General features: G+C 39.1%; 2 protein-coding genes, 1 long non-coding RNA gene and 1 other non-coding gene across 4 annotated transcripts; 3 read left to right on the top strand and 1 right to left on the bottom strand.

Moving 5' to 3' along the window:
- The first annotated feature begins 1,565 nt into the window (after positions 1-1,565).
- On the top strand, positions 1,566-3,464 carry LOC108833755 (uncharacterized). The gene is made up of 3 exons (XR_008935905.1): positions 1,566-1,881; positions 1,976-3,074; positions 3,174-3,464. It is a non-coding gene; the product is annotated as an uncharacterized LOC108833755 (long non-coding RNA).
- A 790-nt stretch (positions 3,465-4,254) lies between these two features.
- On the top strand, positions 4,255-6,900 carry LOC108808432 (beta-fructofuranosidase, insoluble isoenzyme CWINV3). Its single transcript, XM_018580598.2, has 7 exons — positions 4,255-4,471; positions 4,593-4,601; positions 4,679-5,544; positions 5,783-5,941; positions 6,022-6,275; positions 6,367-6,457; positions 6,551-6,900. The coding sequence occupies exons 1-7, from the start codon at positions 4,339-4,341 to the stop codon at positions 6,785-6,787; spliced, it is 1,749 nt and encodes a 582-aa protein (XP_018436100.2). The 5' UTR covers positions 4,255-4,338; the 3' UTR covers positions 6,788-6,900.
- A 153-nt stretch (positions 6,901-7,053) lies between these two features.
- On the top strand, positions 7,054-18,434 carry LOC130496730 (uncharacterized). Its single transcript, XM_056989080.1, has one exon. The coding sequence runs from the start codon at positions 12,651-12,653 to the stop codon at positions 18,237-18,239; it is 5,589 nt and encodes a 1,862-aa protein (XP_056845060.1). The 5' UTR covers positions 7,054-12,650; the 3' UTR covers positions 18,240-18,434.
- LOC130497922 (small nucleolar RNA R71) lies at positions 13,179-13,285 on the bottom strand. Its single transcript, XR_008936968.1, has one exon. It is a non-coding gene; the product is annotated as a small nucleolar RNA R71 (small nucleolar RNA).
- Positions 18,435-19,045: the final 611 nt, after the last annotated feature.

Here is a 19,045-nt window from a genome sequence, read left to right on the forward strand (position 1 = left end):
GTACTCAACCGCATTCTCTTTGGCTCATTATGTCCAAGGGGTGATAACATCTATCTGAAAAATATATAGCTTTACATTTTATTATTTTCAAATATTTTTATGAGTAAATTACAATATAAGAAAAAGATACAAGAAATAGAAATATTACATTAAACATCTATCGGTAATATTAAAATAAATAAATATACAATATAAGAAAAATAAATAATAATTAAATATACTATAATAAGAAATAAAAATGTTACATTAAACATATATCATAATATTATCATTTGATATAAAAGTAATAAATTTAGAATAAGTAAATATAAAAAATACGAAAAATAAATAATAAGTAAATTTACAATATAAAATTGAAAAACTAAACTCAACATTTGTCTGAAAAATTTATAGTAAATATACAATATAAAAATATAGATAATACATTAAACATCTATTGTTATATTAGATACGTAAATAAACTATATAATAAAAATAAATATTAGTTATATGTACAATATAAGAAAGAAAAAACTATATTAAACATCTATGTGAAAAAATTATAGTGAAATAAATATACAATATAAGAAACTGAAATATGACATTAAACATATATCGTAATATTACATTTGATATAAAAGTAAGAGAATTAGAAATAGGAAACTATATTAAACATCTATCTAAATTAAACATTTATCCGAAAAATATATAGTTTTACATTTTTTTATTTTCAAATATTTTAGATGAAAACTGTTTATCTCGCTCTCAAGCACATCATTATAAATGCTTTTGCAATGAAACAAGACTCATCATGACTCATATGACAAAACAAGCTATCGAAGGTGAAATAGTCACATGTACACATGTTGGTGAAAGAATATCACTCCCAAAAATCATTTTATCTCCAATAGTCTCAGACCACTAATTCATACTTAATAGAAAACGATTTCTAATAAGAGTATGCAATACAATGATCATAAACAAAAAAAACATAGAAATGCAAAAAAATACCATTATTCAATCCTATGGTTATAGCGTTTGCAAGTGCGACGGAAATATAGAACAAAGACTGTATTTTGGATAAACATATAATTTTTTCCAAACCAGTAAGATGAAGAGAATGGCTAGAAAAAAAATGAAAATATGGGTACATGATTGTTTTCAGTCCTTTCAGTTTATCACAAAAATGAGTAATAATCATTCTTCCCTAAGAACAAAAAACAAAGAAAATATATTGAGTTACAACTTTTTGGAATAACAGTAAGGAGTAATGAACAATAACTAAGAAATCATGTCAGGTCCTAAAATCGCTATCCCAACGTAAGTGTCTATCCTTGATAAAAATTAATTTATTTTTTAGGTATAAATGAAAATATTTTAAATATATTTAAATTATTTGTATATTATTATTTCACCCGTATGACGGGTTTAATCCTAGTTTTCTTATATATAAAAAAGAGTTTAATTTCTCCGGAGGCATGACAGCTAGGATCCAGCATGGAAATTTGTGCTCTCCTGTTGCGACACGTGTCCCACTTCTCCCAAAACGCAGAGCTTTCACTGAATTAATTTCGTGATGGGATTGATAGTGTTTTTGGGCTTGAATTGTGTATTGACGCCAAGAAATGGAGTTTTAGGTTTGTATCTCTTCTCTGCTCTATGGCGACGTCTGATCTTCATCACCATTTATCTTCTTCGATGGATTCTAGGGTGGTCCTTATTCTGAGCCATTAGGTGAAATTCCAATGGAGGTTATTTGTGTCAAATATACGAGTGGGATCTGTATGTCGGTCTCTTTCGTGTCGTTTGGTTGGTTCATCGTTTCTGCCACGTTACGGGAATAACTGGTTCATCGCCATTAACATCTCTCATTCAATACTGTGAAATTTCACCTATAAAAAGGTATGTCTTCTTCCCATCAACACCATCCTCACCAAATCGAAACTTTGTTCTAAGTATAATGGCTAACTCATTTACCATTCTTGCTGATCTGAAGTCTGGACATTGTTCATCCACGGCGTCTGTTGGGATTCACGGCGTTAAGTAGCTTTTAAACTAATCGGTATAAAAGATAAATTGACGGAGGAGAACCAAGCTTAGATAACGGTGTCACTCGCCCATTGTTCTTCCACCGTGCAACTGTTTCAACTCTTGGGAAGCAAGGAAAGTTAATCGCTGTGGCGAGTTGATGTCTGAGACTTATACTCAGGCTTAACTACAAACACCAGCAACGTCCTCTCAAATTCTCGGATTCTGTATTGTTGCTTAATCAGGCTGTTAGTATAGTGTGAACAAGTAGCTAAGTACCTACCACTTCTGAACTTCCTTTGTACCATTCTTGCTTAATTACTATGGCCTTATTGTATCAAAGCAGGTGGTCATTCTTGATGAAGGGTCATATATGCTTAGTGTTTGCTTGAAAAAGGGTGATTTGTTATTGTATATATAAAACTAAAATTTAGGGTAATGGAAAGGGATGAACGTCTTCCTGCTCTTACTACATTTCACGTTCTACCATGTGCTCTATTAGCGAGACTGACTTGTTTTTTCTCTTGGAATGTTTGCATGAAGCACTAAAGACGTCCTTAGAATGTTTCAATATGAATTTTTTTTTGCAAAGTCAATGTCGTAGTACAAACAAGACAAGTTGTTGGTTCATTCTACTTTCGCTTATTTTTGTGCACACGTCTTCCTGTAGCAGAATACAATTCCAAATATATGATTTCTCATTCATGTAAGATGACATGACCAGAATTGATAGTATACTATATGTGCTAACAGTATTACCAATGTTCAAGCAAATATGCTATGCAATCAGATTCTTGGTTTTAGATTTTTGGGGTTTAAAAAAAACCTGCAAAAGAGCTTATTTTTTCTTAATGTTTCATTGCTCTTATTGTGCAGGTAGATCTGAATAGAGGAGGAGCTCCTTTGCTCGAAATTGTAACTGAACCTTAATGGGAAGTGGGGTCGAAGCTGGTGAATACGCCTGTGAGATGGAATAGATTGTAAGGTATTTAGGAGTAAGTACATGAATATGCAAGAAGGCTCTCCCCGCTGCGTTGTCAAAATCCTCAATCTGTCCAATTGGGCAAGTTAAGTTTGTTACCAACGTCAATAAGTTAGTTTTCTTTATTTGTCGTTTGTAGATTCTGATCTTTTTCAGTCAATGTCGACTCTTTATTTTAATTCAGCCGGAGAGAAGCATCCGTCGCCGTTGTGTTAGAGAGACATAAAACAGAGCAATACGGTTGATCTCCTACGGCCAATTAAATTGATATAATATGTCAGATGATAATTCAGAATTCATACACTACTCTTCTCCCTGCAACTGATTGCATCTACCATATTTTTAACTCAGTTGTATGAGGTAAATAAATATATGACCATCGAAGGTCTCCTCGACAATGCATTTTCAGCACTGTTTTCAACCTCCATGCACTCTTCAAACTAAAAACAGAGGACGCTCAACATATTGGCTTCAGTTCTATTTTGGTGAAGTCTTTGTTTGGAAAATAGTAATATAACCTTGATTTAAAACTCATCTATGTTTTCTAAGTGATTGTATAGGATCTCCATCTCTGTTGTAACTTAAATGATGAATCTTAATAATTAATCAACTCCCGATAACCACAAAATAAAAACACTAAGTTGTTGACAGAGTTTTTGATTTTCAGTTTGAAGGGAAAAACAAAAAATAAAAAGATGAAAAAGTTGGTTGTTTATATGACCTATCAATAAAAATATCTTAAATAATTTCCAAATATCTTATAGGTCCTTAATGTTTTGGTAAAAAAAAAATGTTTTGGTTTATACGTTTGCAAGCCGTAACAATACAAGTCTTTGCCCTCACTCAAGTTACAAAATGGGAATTATAAAACCAAAGTAGTAGCACATTAACAAAGAAACTGATTGAGTTAGAAGAAGTTTCTTTTTAAAATTAAAAGAAAATTATCACTAGTATAACTAGAAATCAATGCTCAAATCAGCTTCTACAGTAAAGATTTTATTTATGTGTTACTAAAAAAAAAAAGATAAATAGATTTATAAATGGAATTACATGCCAACTTGTACATTATTAGTCCCTTGAATCATGTCGAAAACGAACATTATGCGAGTTTTTCAAATTCTAATAGTTAAATAAACAATCTAATTAGCTATGTAAGTCGTTGTTTAATATAAGATTAGCTGTTAACACCTGGTACTAATATATATCTACAGTCTAGGCCTAACCCAACCACAAAAAGAGAGAGAGAGAGAGAGAGAGAGAGAGAGAGAGAGAGAGAGAGAGAGAGAGAGAGAGAGAGAGAGAGAGAGAGAGAGAGAGAGAGAGAGAGAGAAACAAGAAACAGAACAACAATGGGGAAAACACAGTTACTGCTGTCCTTATTACTCTGCAGCTTTATCATCGATCTTGAAGCTTCACGCCAAGATCTCAACCAACCTTACCGGACCGGTTATCACTTTCAACCTCCCAGTAATTGGATGAATGGTATGTACAGTACCCATCTTGATCTGATCTCTATTCATCTATTAACGTCGTTTTATTTCCTGTTGACTCTGTTATGTTCGATGATAATCTGATACGACCAAATGATCGATCCCTACTCCAGATCCTAATGGTTAGTTCTCTTTATTAAATTTTATTCATTTTTCTTAATATATACTTCTAAAAATACGTATTTTTTTTTTTGTGTAGGACCAATGGTATACAAGGGAATCTACCATCTTTTCTACCAGTATAACCCATACGGTGCCGTCTGGGATGTAAGAATCGTGTGGGGTCACTCCACGTCACTTGATTTAGTTAACTGGACCCCACAGCCACCAGCTTTCAGTCCATCTCAACCGTCAGATATCAACGGTTGCTGGTCAGGCTCCGTCACGATTCTACCAAACGGCACACCGGTGATCCTCTACACCGGCATCGACCAAAACAAAAGTCAAGTCCAAAACGTCGCCGTTCCGGTTAACGTCTCCGATCCATATCTCCGAGAATGGTCAAAGTCGTCGGCAAATCCTCTGATGGCTCCGAACGCCGTCAACGGAATCAACCCCGACCGGTTCCGAGATCCGACCACCGCGTGGCTAGGACACGACGGAGAATGGAGAGTCATCGTCGGAAGCTCAACGGACGATCGTCGGGGATTAGCGGTTCTTTACAAGAGCAGAGACTTCTTCAACTGGACGCAAGCGGCGAAGCCTCTTCACCACGAAGACTTAACCGGAATGTGGGAATGTCCTGATTTTTTCCCGGTTTCGCTAACCGGATCGGAAGGTGTGGAAACGTCGTCGTTTGGTGAGGTGAAGCACGTGCTGAAAGTGAGTTTGATCGAGACGTTGCATGATTATTACACGATTGGGAGTTACGATCGTGAGAAGGATGTTTACGTACCGGATCTTGGGTTTGTGCAAGATGGTTCGGCTCCGAGGTTGGACTACGGGAAGTTTTATGCCTCGAAAACGTTTTACGATGATGTCAAGAAACGAAGGGTCTTGTGGGGTTGGGTTAATGAGTCTTCACCTGCTAAGGATGATATTGAGAAGGGTTGGTCTGGTCTTCAGGTAACATTTACTTTCCCCTAGGTTAATTTCTGACCAATGTTCAAGATATATCTAATAGTTAAGCTTTATAGAAGATTACCCTGTAAGCCATTGTTTAGACCCTGTCTAAATCTATAGTTGTAGATAAAATTTTTTTTTTTTTTAATCGTGGAATTTGTCTAAACCGATTTTTAGAACATTGTCTTGAGCATCCGATCCACTGAAATCTAGTAACCGGTTTATTTTCGTAATTTAACAGTCATTTCCAAGAAAAATATGGCTTGGTGAATCTGGAAATGAGCTACTACAATGGCCGATTGAAGAGATTGAGACCTTGCGTGAGTCACAAGTCAAATGGGGCAACAAGGTTCTTAAAGCAGGATCTACTATCCAAGTTCCTGGTGTCACTGCTGCACAAGTAGGAATCCATCCTTAACTCCATCAGATTTATAATGATTAATCCACATCAAATAAGAATCGTTCTTTGGTATTGAGCAGGCTGATGTTGATGTATCATTCAAAGTGAAGGATTTGGAAAAAGCAGATGTGATTGAACCAAGTTGGACAGACCCTCAAAGGATCTGTAGTCAGGAAGATTTATCGGTTAAATCCGGTTTGGGGCCATTTGGTTTGATGGTGTTGGCATCAAATGACATGGAGGAGTACACTTCAGTTTACTTCAGAATCTTCAAGTCAAATGGTACAAACAAGAATACCAAGTACGTAGTGCTGATGTGCAGTGACCAAAGCAGGTATGTGATCTCTATAAATCAATTAAAAGACACATTTAGAGTATTTACATAAACTGCTAATTTTTTTTTTTGTTATGGCATTCGCATGCAGATCTTCGTTGAATGAAGAAAATGATAAAGCCACGTTTGGTGCTTTTGTGGCAATAGACCCTTCACATGAAACAATTTCTCTTAGGACTTTGGTAAGTCTTTTGTGGCAATAGGACTTTGTGGCAATAGAAGCATCACGCATCATGATACGTAAATGATCAGTGTTTTTTTCTATGAATTTGTAGATTGATCACTCTATTGTAGAGAGTTATGGTGTAGGAGGCAAGGTATGTATAACTTCGAGAGTGTATCCAAAATTAGCAATTGGAGAAAATGCAAATCTCTTTGTTTTCAACAAAGGAACTCAGAATGTTGATGTCTTGAGCCTAAGTGCTTGGAGCTTGAAGTCTGCCCAAATCAATGGCCAGACAGTGCAACCATTCAGCGAGTGCGAAGATTCACACTCACTTAATCAGTCTTGATTCTTCAGTAAAATATGTCACACAATTAATCAAATGAATTACAGACATTTTATTAAAAGTTCATAGCAAAAACATATTAAAGTAATTAAAAACTAAAATAATATCTTATATAACTTCTATATTTAATATAATTATTTTATTTTCAAATATACTAAATAAAAATGTTAAATACACTAAAATAAAAATGTTAGTTTTTGTTAAAAACATTCTTACACTTTTAAAACACATATCAAAATCTTATTTACTTAAATCACCATTAGGTACGTAATATTTTAATTGATAAAACGAGAAATTTAAACGGTCTCTGTCATAAACATCAATTTTTTGGATGAATGAAATTAAACTTGTGATTTTAATTACATAACATCACAAAGTAGAAGAATGTTATTATGCATAATATATACTTCGTGTAGCTAAATATTTATTAGTTTAATTTGCATGGTTAACCATGTGAGGACCAATACATATGATGACCAATACTACATGTAGTCATCAATCATTTTTCATATTATATTTAATGCCACAACCTAATACGATTCATTCCTTGTGCTAAATAAATTCGAAATTACTTAAATTTCGAGTTTTGTTGTGAACTATTAGCTCAAATGCATCCTTGGTTATAATATGATTTATGTTTATTATAATTTTGTTGGTGTTTTTGGAGAAGAACAAAAACGTGAGAGAGAGAAAGTCATAAAGAGCAAAGGAGAGAGATGTATTCACTTATCAATGTTGTATCATGTACAAGCTATTTATACTAGAAGAAGAAAAGATTAGTCATCTTCTCTTTAACACATACGAAGACATGTGTAATTGATGACAATGATATAAATTGTAATGTCATCACACGTGTTTGCCAGATGGATGATCACCATTATTTAACACTCCCCTTTGATTATCCATCTAGTATTACGTAGTGCCTCATTAAAATCCTAGTCACGGAAAAATCCAGTGGGATAAAAACCATGACGAGGGAAAAAGAGTACACTGACGTAATCTCCTCCTGAGAGTATTGGACGTAGCTTTTCTTTATAGGTCACGCAAACGCCGCATCCCGATACCATTGACGTGTTTTCAAAATGTTGTAATCGGAAGAGCTTTGGTGAACAAGTCAGCCGGATTGTTGCATGACCGTACATATTCGATGTCTACTTCTTTATTTTTCTCGAGCTCCCGAATGTACGAGAAAAATCTTGGAGGGATGTGCTTTGTTCTATTGCTCTTGATATAACCTTCTTTGAGTTGAGTGAAGTAAGCCGAGTTATCTTCAAAAAATTTCGTCGGCTCTTTCTTGTTAACTACTCCACTTGAATCTTGTATCTGGTGACTCATTGACTTTAACCACACACATATTCGATATGCTTCGAAAAAGTTGAAACCCATGATCATTTCTCGAAACTCCATGTGACCGCGGTTTCACCAATTGTAAAACCATATTCGTTTTGCCTTTGAATGTATCTGCAAAACCATACCAAACTCGGGTTTTCTAGAACAAATTAACCCAAAATCAATATGTACCTTGGAGAGAACATATATGTTCGCGACGTCGTTATATGCTTTATGACCATTAGCATCTCCAAAGTACTTATTTATATAAGATCTTACCAGAATCTTTTAAACAATATATTTTCAATACATGTTCTTCTGGAACTTTTCTACTTATGTCTTCTTTCAGACATTTTTCGGGGATTTTATCTTTCGAACCAGCTGATCTCCCCCTCTTTAACTGAACCCTAGGTTCATTCATTTTGTTTCCATCAGTTTGTTCCCCAAGAACAACCACTCTTGATGGAATATTTTCAGCGGGTATATATATGATTTTGTCATTCTTTTCGTATCTGTGAACGCATCTGGTAACTGATTTGCCAAATAATGCAAATGCACAATTTTTTAAACTTCCAACTCTCTTTAATTTGTAGGGGGATCAAGGTGTAACAACAACTGTGTACACCATGTAATCTCTTTTAGGAATTCCTCTAATTCCTTTTCCTAACGCTGGAATTCATGGCAATCGGCAAACTGTTCCGTAGACATATCACCAGTTACTGGTTCCAGATATCTCATTTACGGCCTGTTCTAACTCTTTCAGAGTTTTATCATTCCCGAGAATATTTTTAATTCTCCAGGGAATACTAAATATCAAGATGCAGCTCAAGTCGTTTATATCCTGCCAGACATATCAATATACTGCATTAAAATTTCTCCAGTGACCTTGGAACAAGCCGTTTTTCATTTCTCATGGTCATCTTTCTTTTCATTCTCTGGAGAAATATGCTTGGACTTCTAGTCCAAAGCCTTCTCGTTTTTTTAACGATCTTTATATCAAATTGATTGCCTTATTCACTCTTTGGCTAATCAATTCACTCTATCCTCGTATATAGAGGTAGATTCAGGATCGACATTTATATAGCGCTTTTTATTTTTATTTATTGTCGACAATCTATTTTCTCTTTGGTTCCATCTTTTTACTCGTACTGATATGGTTAATCGAGATCTCTTTATCATCATCGATGATTTATCCAGGTACCTGACTTCACATTAACCCATATCAACGGTCTCTTTAAGAGATTCGTCCTCTATTCATATATTTGCTCCATTTTGAGGACTCTTTGGAACCAAAGTGGTCTATCACGTCTCTAGCGTGTCATAGACTCATATATCGTCCTTTTAGGACACATTTTCTTATTGGAGCATTTTCAGCTGGAATATGAGATCATTATTTTATCAAAATATCTGGCAGGCATTTTATGAATGGATTGTCTTATATAACTTTCATGATAATCCATTTCTCATATCTCATTCCATCAGCTGCTTATATACTTCCAGCAACCTTGCGAGCATATTTCTGATTAGTCCATATACTTCATCCCTTTTGGATTGTATATGGCTCTATTACATGCATAAATGCATGTTTACACCCGATCATGGGAATCATCTTATTTGAATTTACTTTATCAAGTACTTTTTCGAGTGAACAGAATATTCTCATTGTTCCACTCACTAGGATTCTTTAATTCCCCCCCCCCCTCGAGATGATGACACTCCATGTCTAAAATCTCGTACTGAATCCCACTCTAGAACCAATAACATATTCAGATTTCCCATTTGGGATGAATTATGTTTCAAATCCTTTAGAGTGAGATCATGATTTGGGACTGTTTAAAGAAATCACATATTGTTACAAAATCCATTGTGTGGATGGACCATAACCAAGTACTTAACCAAGTACTAGACAAGTCCAACAAGTACAAGAGGAAGTGCAAGGAGGTTTACATCCGGTCTACATCGGTTCATCTACAAACCGGACCGAGATCAGAAGACTCAGTCAACCTTGGAGATATCACCATGACCAAGTCTTCTCTATGACATCAATGTAGTCAATGTAATCAATGTGTAGATTTTATTCCTTGTAAAGCATTTGTAAACCCTTGTATCAAACCACTATATATTGTGGTGTTGGCTAATGAGAAATACACACAACTTTCTCACAAATCACTCTCCACATTCTCTTTAGTTTATAACACGTTATCAGCACGAGAACACTCTCTCTACCTGAGCAATCTCTCTCCACCGGAGCTCTCTTTTCCGGCCACAAAATCCTAAATCCAGGCGCAACTTTAAACCGCCGTATCTCTCAAACCCTGTGGATCCAGACGACGATCCACCTATCAATCTGAAGCCCAAGACGAGAAGAATCCGTTGCCGAAGACGGCTTGTCGATCCGATCTCTGACGCATCGTGAATCGCATAAACTATCCGCGCCGCCGACTCATGGTTTTTCCGGCCAGCTCCTCCACCTCTCTCTCAAGAAGCTCATCTGTGGATCAACTCTCTCTCATGGTGGTCCATTCAGATTCTTTTGGTGTAAAATGGTAAACTAATCTATCCATAAAATCTAAGAACACCATTATATTTGAAAAGAAATCTAAGGATCTATATGAATCCATAATATTAAACTTGTTTCTGTGATCCATTGATCCATAAGAAACTTGATTCTGAATTATTTTGAATCCATAAAAGTTGTAATTCTCTAAAGGTTCTAAATATCTCAAATCAGATTAAAATATTTAAAGATCTATATGAATCTTGATTATAAAATTCTTATAAAATAAAATGTTAAATCCTAAATCCCCTTCTTGGTTTGTAAGCCATAAATCGGCTCTACCTTTCTCCTATATGATCCGGCCTTAAATCCGGATTTGTCTAAAGGATTGAAACCAATAATCAAACCTTTGTTCATTCGCATTGATGTCTTGCATATTCCCATTGTTTTATCTTCATATTCGCATGCATTTTGATCATCTAGAATAGGATTTAGGCATGTTTAGGTTGCATTTTGCATACATAAGTCTTTATCAGGTGTTGGAGTACCACATGGAGCATTTGGGATGCATTGGGGACTCAAAAGAGGCAAAAGGAGTGATTTAGAAACGACCAAAGCCACAGCGACCTAGTGCAGCGGGTCCTGTCGATCGCTCCGACCTCATGACCTGGAGCGGCCTCACCCCAGCGACTCCCACCGCCCGCTGCGACTTCACCATCCTGGAGCGGCTCCACCTCAGCGACTCTAGCCGGTCGCTCGTCTTCTTTGCAGCGACCATACGGAGCGACTCCACCTGCTCGCTGCGCCTCATCCCTTGGAGCGACCTCGAGCCAGCGACCCCGACTGCCCGCTCCACCTGCTCGCTGCACCTTGTCCCTTGGAGCGACCCCGAGAGAGCGACTCCGACTGCTCGCTCGTCTTCTCCGCAGCGACCACCCGGAGCGACCCTGCCTGGTCGCTCCGCACCCGCTCCAGCTCGAAGATTAACATTTCTCAGGGGCATTTTAGTCATTTGTATGCACGTTTTTCTGTTCAAAAACCTAAGTTTAAGTATTGTGTTAGCCACCAAAGGCTGATCTATCTTTGTTACTTGGTAAACATCAAAAAACTATTGGAGATTTCATCTTTTAATCATTGATTCTCTTGTTCTTATCTTATTTTCTTGTTGAATTCAGTTCTCACATCCCTGTTTATGATCAATCTGAAACTCAAAATGAGTTCAAGAATGATCATGAACCTTAGTGAGTAATCCACCATTGAATTCATGGGTTAGGAAGATTTAGGGTGATTAAGTTAGTTCTAGGATGTTTTAGTATTAATCAAACCTTATTCTTTGCCTAGGAGAGTAATCGTTATGCATCTATTGAGTTGGCCTCTCAAAAGTTGATCTTTAGACATATCCCACCCGCAAGGTGTTCGATGATATGTCTGAGTCAACTCTCCTAAGCTCTTAACACACTTTACCAAAGGCATTTGTTGTTAAGGGTGTTAAGATAGCCAATAGACTTGTTTGTTAATGATTGCTTTTGTATTATTCAGCCAAAGACATTTGATGTCTGAAATATGTTAGCAAATGAGCATTCATCTAGACATAGAGTTTGTTTAAGATTGTGTCTAAGCTTAAGGTTGATTAGTTTGATTGACTGTTGCCATCCTTAGTTCGGAGCTTGATCACCCAAAGTCTAAATTCCTATACCCATGAGTTCTCCTTTCTCATAAAAGAAAGTTCATTGATTTACTGTTTTTATTGTTTAAGTTATTGCTTATTAGGTTCTAGAAATCATCAAATCTTCGATTGCGCTTAGATTAAGGAAGTACTTGCATTCTTGGTGCTTTGAATCCCTTGGAATTGGTTCGACATTTCACTCATATTACAACATTTGTTTTAGGAACTTTGAAATTCCTAGCATCAAATTGGCGCCGTTGCCAAATTCCGAGTTGATTTAAACATTAAGATTTAGTCACTTGCTTGAGACTAAGTCATTTTTCTTTTTCTGTTTACTGATTCTACACTTTCATCCCTCTTTTAATTTCAGGTGTATGAACTTGAGGAGCAAGGGCACATCAGACCTAGTTCCACTTGTACCTGACATCAGAGCACTTGAAAGGGGTATATCAAGACAGAGAAGAGCTCAGCAGGATATCGATATGGATCCACCTGCAAACGGTCAAGGGGTCAACCCTCAGCACCCTCCGCGACCTGCTCGACCGATTGGTACCTATGACCGTCCCAACATCAATGGTCATAGGCTTGGCATCAGAGCCCCAGCTGTGGAGGCTAACAACTTTGAGGTCAAACCAGGACTCCTTAACGTGATCGAGAACAACAAGTATCATGGCTTGGCTGTCGAAGACCCATTCGATCACTTGGACAAGTTTGACAGCTACTGTGGTTTGTCAAAGACCAATGGTGTGTCCGAGGATGCCTTCAAACTCAAGCTATTCCCTTTCTCTCTGGGAGATAAGGCACGTCAGTGGGAGAAGTCTCTACCTAGCGACTCCATTACCACCTGGGATGACTGCAAGAGAGCATTCTTGGAGAAGTTCTTCTCTACTTCAAGAACTGCTAAGCTAAGAAACGAGATATCCAGTTTCCAGCAGAAGAACTTGGAAGGCTTCAGTGAAGCTTGGGAGAGATTCAAGGGCTACCAAGCTCAGTGTCCACACCATGGTTTCTCAAAAGAGAGCTTGCTGAGTACCTTCTACAGGGGTGCACTTCCTAAGTACAGATCCAGATTGGATACTGCAAGTAACGGGTTCTTCTTGGGGAGAACTGAAGCAGATGCAGAGGAGCTGGTTGACAACATGGTGAAGAGTGACGCAGTCTACAGTGGAGACCATGACAGAGGAGATAGAACTGATGACAAGCAGACGAGGAAAGAGTTAAAGGCCCTACAGGATAAGATCGACATTCTGATTGCTGATAAGGCTACACAAGAGCAGCTGAACTTCGTTGGTAACCCAGCACAAGAAGCACCTCCTGGTGCTAATGAAGTTGATGGTTTAGAGGGTCAAGAAGAGCTATGTTTCATCAACAACAATGGCAGTTGGTACAAGAAGGAGCCCAATTTTCAGTACAACAACTACCAACAGCGATCTTACCCAAACAACCAGCAGAATGGTTACCAGCCTAGGAGCAACCAGCAAGGCAACTCTCAGCCTCAGCAGAATCCTCCACCAGGTTTTCCCAACAAAGGAAACCCATCTTCTCAGCAGCAAGCTCATCCTTCTAGTTCTGCTCCTCCAGCCAGCAGCACAGATATTCTACTGAAACAAATCTTGGACTCCCAAACTAGAAGTGAAAAGCATGTTGGCTATGAACTCAAGAATCTCCACAACAAGATTGATGGTAGCTACAATGAGCTCAACAACAAGTTCAAGGCTTTGGAGAACCAGTTTGCTTCCTTGACTACTCACCAAAACCGCCAGCAAGGTTCTCTACCTGGAAAGCCTGAGCAAAATCCCAAAGAAACAATGAAGGCTGTTACCCTTAGGAGTGGCAAGCAGTTGCCTCCTCCAACTCTCACCAAGGATGCTGAGAAACAAGGTGGGGGGGTAGCCATCAACATTGATGATGAGGTTGTGATTGTGGATGAGAAGATCAATGATGAGATCTTAGAGAAGATTGTGGAAGCCAAAGGCAAAGGAAAGGTGGGAGAAGAGAAGCAAACAGTGAAAGATGGTCAAGCTGCTGCTCCAGCAACTGAGAATCCTTTTGTTCCCCCCCCTTATGAGCCCAAACTTCCATTCCCTGGAAGGTTCAAGAAGCAGCTGCTGGAGAAGTATAAAGCCTTGTTTGAAAAGCAGATGAGTGAAGTTCAGATTACGATGCCCATCATTGATGCTTTCATGCTGGTTCCTCAATACAGCAAGTTCCTCAAAGATGCTGTAGCTGCAAAGAAGAAGGAGATGCAAGGTATGATGATCCTCACTCATGAGTGTAATGCCATCATTCAGAGACTTGATGTTCCAAAGAAACTAGAGGACCCAGGATGCTTCACACTGCCTTGTGCCCTTGGACCTATGGTTTTTGAAAGATGTCTCTGCGATTTGGGAGCTAGTGTCAGCTTGATGCCTTTGTCAGTTGCCAAGAAGCTTGGTTTCACTCAGTACAAGAAGTGTAGACTCTCATTGGTGTTGGCTGATCGTTCAGTGAAGTACCCTGTCGGCATCTTGGAAGACCTTCCTCTTATGGTCGGAAACTGTGAAGTCCCTACAGATTTTGTAGTACTTGAGATGGGTGAAGAAGCTCAAGATCCCCTAATCCTTGGGAGACCTTTCTTAGCTACTGCTGGAGCTATTGTGAATGTGAAAGAAGGCAAGATTGATCTCCACTTGGGTAAGAGACACATTCTCCACTTTGACATCAAGGAGGTTATGAAGAAACCAACTGTGCAAGGACAAATCTTCTACATTGAAGAGATGGATGCTCTGGCTGATGAACTCCTTGAAGAGCTGTCTCTAGAAGATCCTCTACAGCTGGCTTTGACAGTGGAGAAAGGGGCTGAAGTGATTGAGAACCTGGAGAGTACAGCCTATGGGATGATGCTGGATTCACACAAGGGGTTTGAGAGTAAGGGTCAGTACGAAGAGCTGCCACAAATGGTCCATCAAGTAGCTTCAGTGACTCAACAAGAGAACACCCAGCAAGATGACTGGAGCGAGCTTAAGGCACCCAAGGTGGAGCTCAAACCACTCCCCCATGGTGTAAGGTATGCATTCCTTGGCCCTAATGAGACCTATCCTGTCATTGTGAGTAGTGAACTTAATGAACCTGAACTTGCTGAACTTTTGAAAACACTTAAAAGGTTTAGAAAAGCAATAGGCTACTCCCTTGATGATATCAAAGGGATCTCACCCACTTTGTGCATGCATAGGATACATCTTGAGGATGAATCAATGACTTCTATCGAGCATCAAAGAAGGTTAAATCCTAACCTGAAGGATGTTGTAAAGAAAGAGATTCTTAAACTCTTAGATGCTGGTGTGATTTACCCTATTTCAGATTCTAAATGGGTATCTCCTGTGCATGTGGTTCCAAAGAAGGGTGGGATCACTGTGGTGAAAAATGATAAGGATGAACTAATACCCACAAGAACCATCACAGGACATAGAATGTGCATTGATTACCGAAAACTGAACTCTGCATCTAGAAAGGATCATTTTCCACTGCCATTTATTGATCAAATGCTTGAGAGACTTGCAAATCATCCATTCTATTGTTTTCTTGACGGGTATTCAGGGTTCTTCCAAATACCCATACATCCCAATGATCAAGAGAAAACGACATTCACATGCCCCTATGGTACCTTTGCTTATCGAAGGATGCCATTTGGGCTGTGCAATGCTCCAGCCACCTTTCAAAGGTGCATGATGTCAATTTTCTCTGATCTTATTGAAGATGTTGTGGAGGTATTTATGGATGACTTCTCTGTCTACGGATCTTTGTTTTCTGCTTGTTTGTCTAATTTGTGCAGGGTCCTACAGAGATGTGAAGACACCAACCTTGTGCTCAACTGGGAGAAGTGTCACTTCATGGTTAAAGAAGGGATTGTTCTTGGACACAAGATATCAGAGAAGGGGATTGAGGTGGACAAAGCAAAGATTGATGTGATGGTCAGTTTGGCTCCACCAAAGACAGTGAAAGACATCAGGAGCTTCTTGGGGCATGCTGGTTTCTATAGAAGGTTCATTCAGGACTTCTCCAAGATCGCCAGGCCACTCACTAGACTGTTATGCAAGGAAGAGATCTTTCTCTTTGGTAAGGAATGTCTAGAAGCTTTCAAGAAGTTGAAGAATGAGCTTGTAAATGCTCCCATTGTCCAGCCACCAGATTGGAGTCTACCCTTTGAGATCATGTGTGATGCTAGTGACTATGCTGTGGGAGCTGTTTTGGGCCAGAAGAAAGATGGTAAGACTCATGTGATCTACTATGCGAGCCAAACCTTGAATGATGCTCAGATGAAGTATGCCACAACAGAGAAGGAGATGCTAGCCATTGTATTTGCATTTGAGAAGTTCAGGAGCTATTTGGTGGGGTCTAAAGTCATTGTCTATACAGATCATGCAGCTTTGAGACACCTTTTGGCCAAGAAGGATGCAAAACCGAGGCTTCTGAGATGGATCCTTTTGCTCCAAGAGTTTGATTTGGAGATTAGAGACAAGCCTGGAGTTGAAAATGGTGTAGCTGATCACTTGTCTAGACTGAAAATAGAATGTGGTGTTCCCATTGATGAGGGACTTCCAGAAGAGCAGATCATGGCTATTGGAGCAGTAATGGCAGCTTGTGAGACTGGTAGAAAGCTTGAAGAGGTTAAAGCTACTGAAGAGAAAGAACCTTGGTATGCTGATTTGGTGAACTACTTAGCCACAGGAAAAGAACCTTTGAATCTTGTGGGCTATGCCAAGAAGAAGTTCTTCAAGGATGTGAAGAGATACTATTGGGACGAGCCTTACCTCTACATTCTCTGCAAGGATCAGCTCTACAGAAGAGTGGTTGCCAATGAAGAAGTTGAAGGGATCCTTACACACTGTCATGGATCATCTTATGGAGGTCACTTTGCCACCTTCAAGACTGTTGCAAAAGTGCTACAAGCAGGATTCTGGTGGCCACACATGTTCAAGGATACACAAGATTTTGTTTTGAGATGTGATTCATGCCAAAGAAGAGGAAACATTACTAAGAGGAATGAGATGCCTCAGAACCCTATCCTTGAAGTTGAAGTGTTTGACGTGTGGGGTATTGACTTCATGGGACCATTCCCATCATCTCATGGCAACAAATACATCCTTGTGGCTGTTGATTATGTTTCAAAATGGGTGGAAGCCATAGCAAGTCCCACCAATGATGCTAAGGTGGTAACCAAGATGTTCAAGAGTGTCATCTTTCCAAGGTTTGGAGTCCCAAGGGTGGTGATCAGTGATGGAGGCTCCCACTTCATTAACAAACTGATTGAAGGGCTTCTCAAGAAGAAGGGTGTGAAGCACAAGGTAGCAACTCCTTACCATCCTCAGACAAGTGGTCAAGTTGAGGTTTCTAACAGAGAGATCAAGTCCATTTTGGAGAAGATTGTGGGGATTACAAGGAAGGATTGGTCTACTAAACTTGATGATGCACTATGGGCTTATAGGACAGCTTACAAGACACCCTTGGGAACCACACCTTTCAACCTTGTCTATGGGAAGTCTTGTCATTTGCCAGTGGAGCTTGAGTACAAAGCACTATGGGCAGTAAAGTTGCTGAACTTTGACATCAAGAGTGCCAAGGAAAAAAGACTTTTTCAACTCCATGAACTTGATGAGATAAGGATGGATGCTTTTGAGAATTCGAGGATCTACAAGGAAAAGACCAAGGCTTTCCATGACAAGAGCATTCTGAAGAGAGAGTTCAAGGAAGGAGACCAAGTTCTTCTTTACAACTCTAGGCTGAAGTTGTTTCCAGGAAAGCTCAAGTCAAGATGGTCCGGTCCATTCAAGGTCAAGGAGATCAGACCTTATGGGGCTATTGTTTTGTGGGGTACTGATGAAAGAGACTTCACAGTCAACGGGCAAAGAGTTAAGCTCTACATGGCCACAGCACCAAAGGAAGATGGAGTCTCAACTCCACTTTCTGATCCCACCCCGGCCTAACCCCGAAGGAGGTAAAGTCAAGCTAGAGACTTTAAACAAGCTCACTTGGGAGGAAGTCCCATGTCTATCCTTGCACATATTGCATTTATATTTTCATTTTAATACTTTTCACTTATTCATCTAAAAAAAAAAAAAAAAAAAAAAAAAAAAAAAAAAAAAAAAAATACTTGAACAGTGTCGCAGGTCCAGAGCGACCAAGGGCAGCGGGTCTCCAGTCGCTCCAGCCCGCAGCGCCTCGCTCCCAGCGGGTCAAGCCGGTCGCTCGTCTTTTGCGGAGCGACCAAGGGGCAGCGGGTCTCCCAGTCGCTCCAGCCCGCAGCGCCTCGCTCCCAGCGGGTCAAGCCGGTCGCTCGTCTTTTGCGGAGCGACCTCGTCGAGCGGGTATGGTCGGTCGCTGTGGCCTCCGGTCAGGTAAGTCTTTGATCTGAAAACCCGGTTCACTCTAATTGAACCGACCCTAACCAACCTAACCGAACCACCCGACCCTAGACCTACCCAATTCCCCCCCCCATCGACATCTTCTCCCTCACTCTCATCCCTCACCAAACACACAAACTCTCTCAAGCTCTCACCACTCCAAACCTCATATCTCACTCAAATCTTCACCAAATCACCTCATTCTTTCACTCACATCCAAGCTTTCGCCCCTGTAGTCTAATTCCCCACACCTATTCACCTTTTCCATCCATCCAAAGCAAGGTATTGTGTTCTTGAAACCAATTTCGTAAGTCCATGAACCCTAAATTTTCAAAATCAAAATTTGGACTTTTTCTTGCTTGATTGTGGTGAAATAGACTAGGGAAAGC

Source organism: Raphanus sativus, chromosome 1 (genome assembly GCF_000801105.2).
Source record: "Raphanus sativus cultivar WK10039 chromosome 1, ASM80110v3, whole genome shotgun sequence".
Lineage (NCBI taxonomy): Eukaryota > Viridiplantae > Streptophyta > Magnoliopsida > Brassicales > Brassicaceae > Raphanus > Raphanus sativus.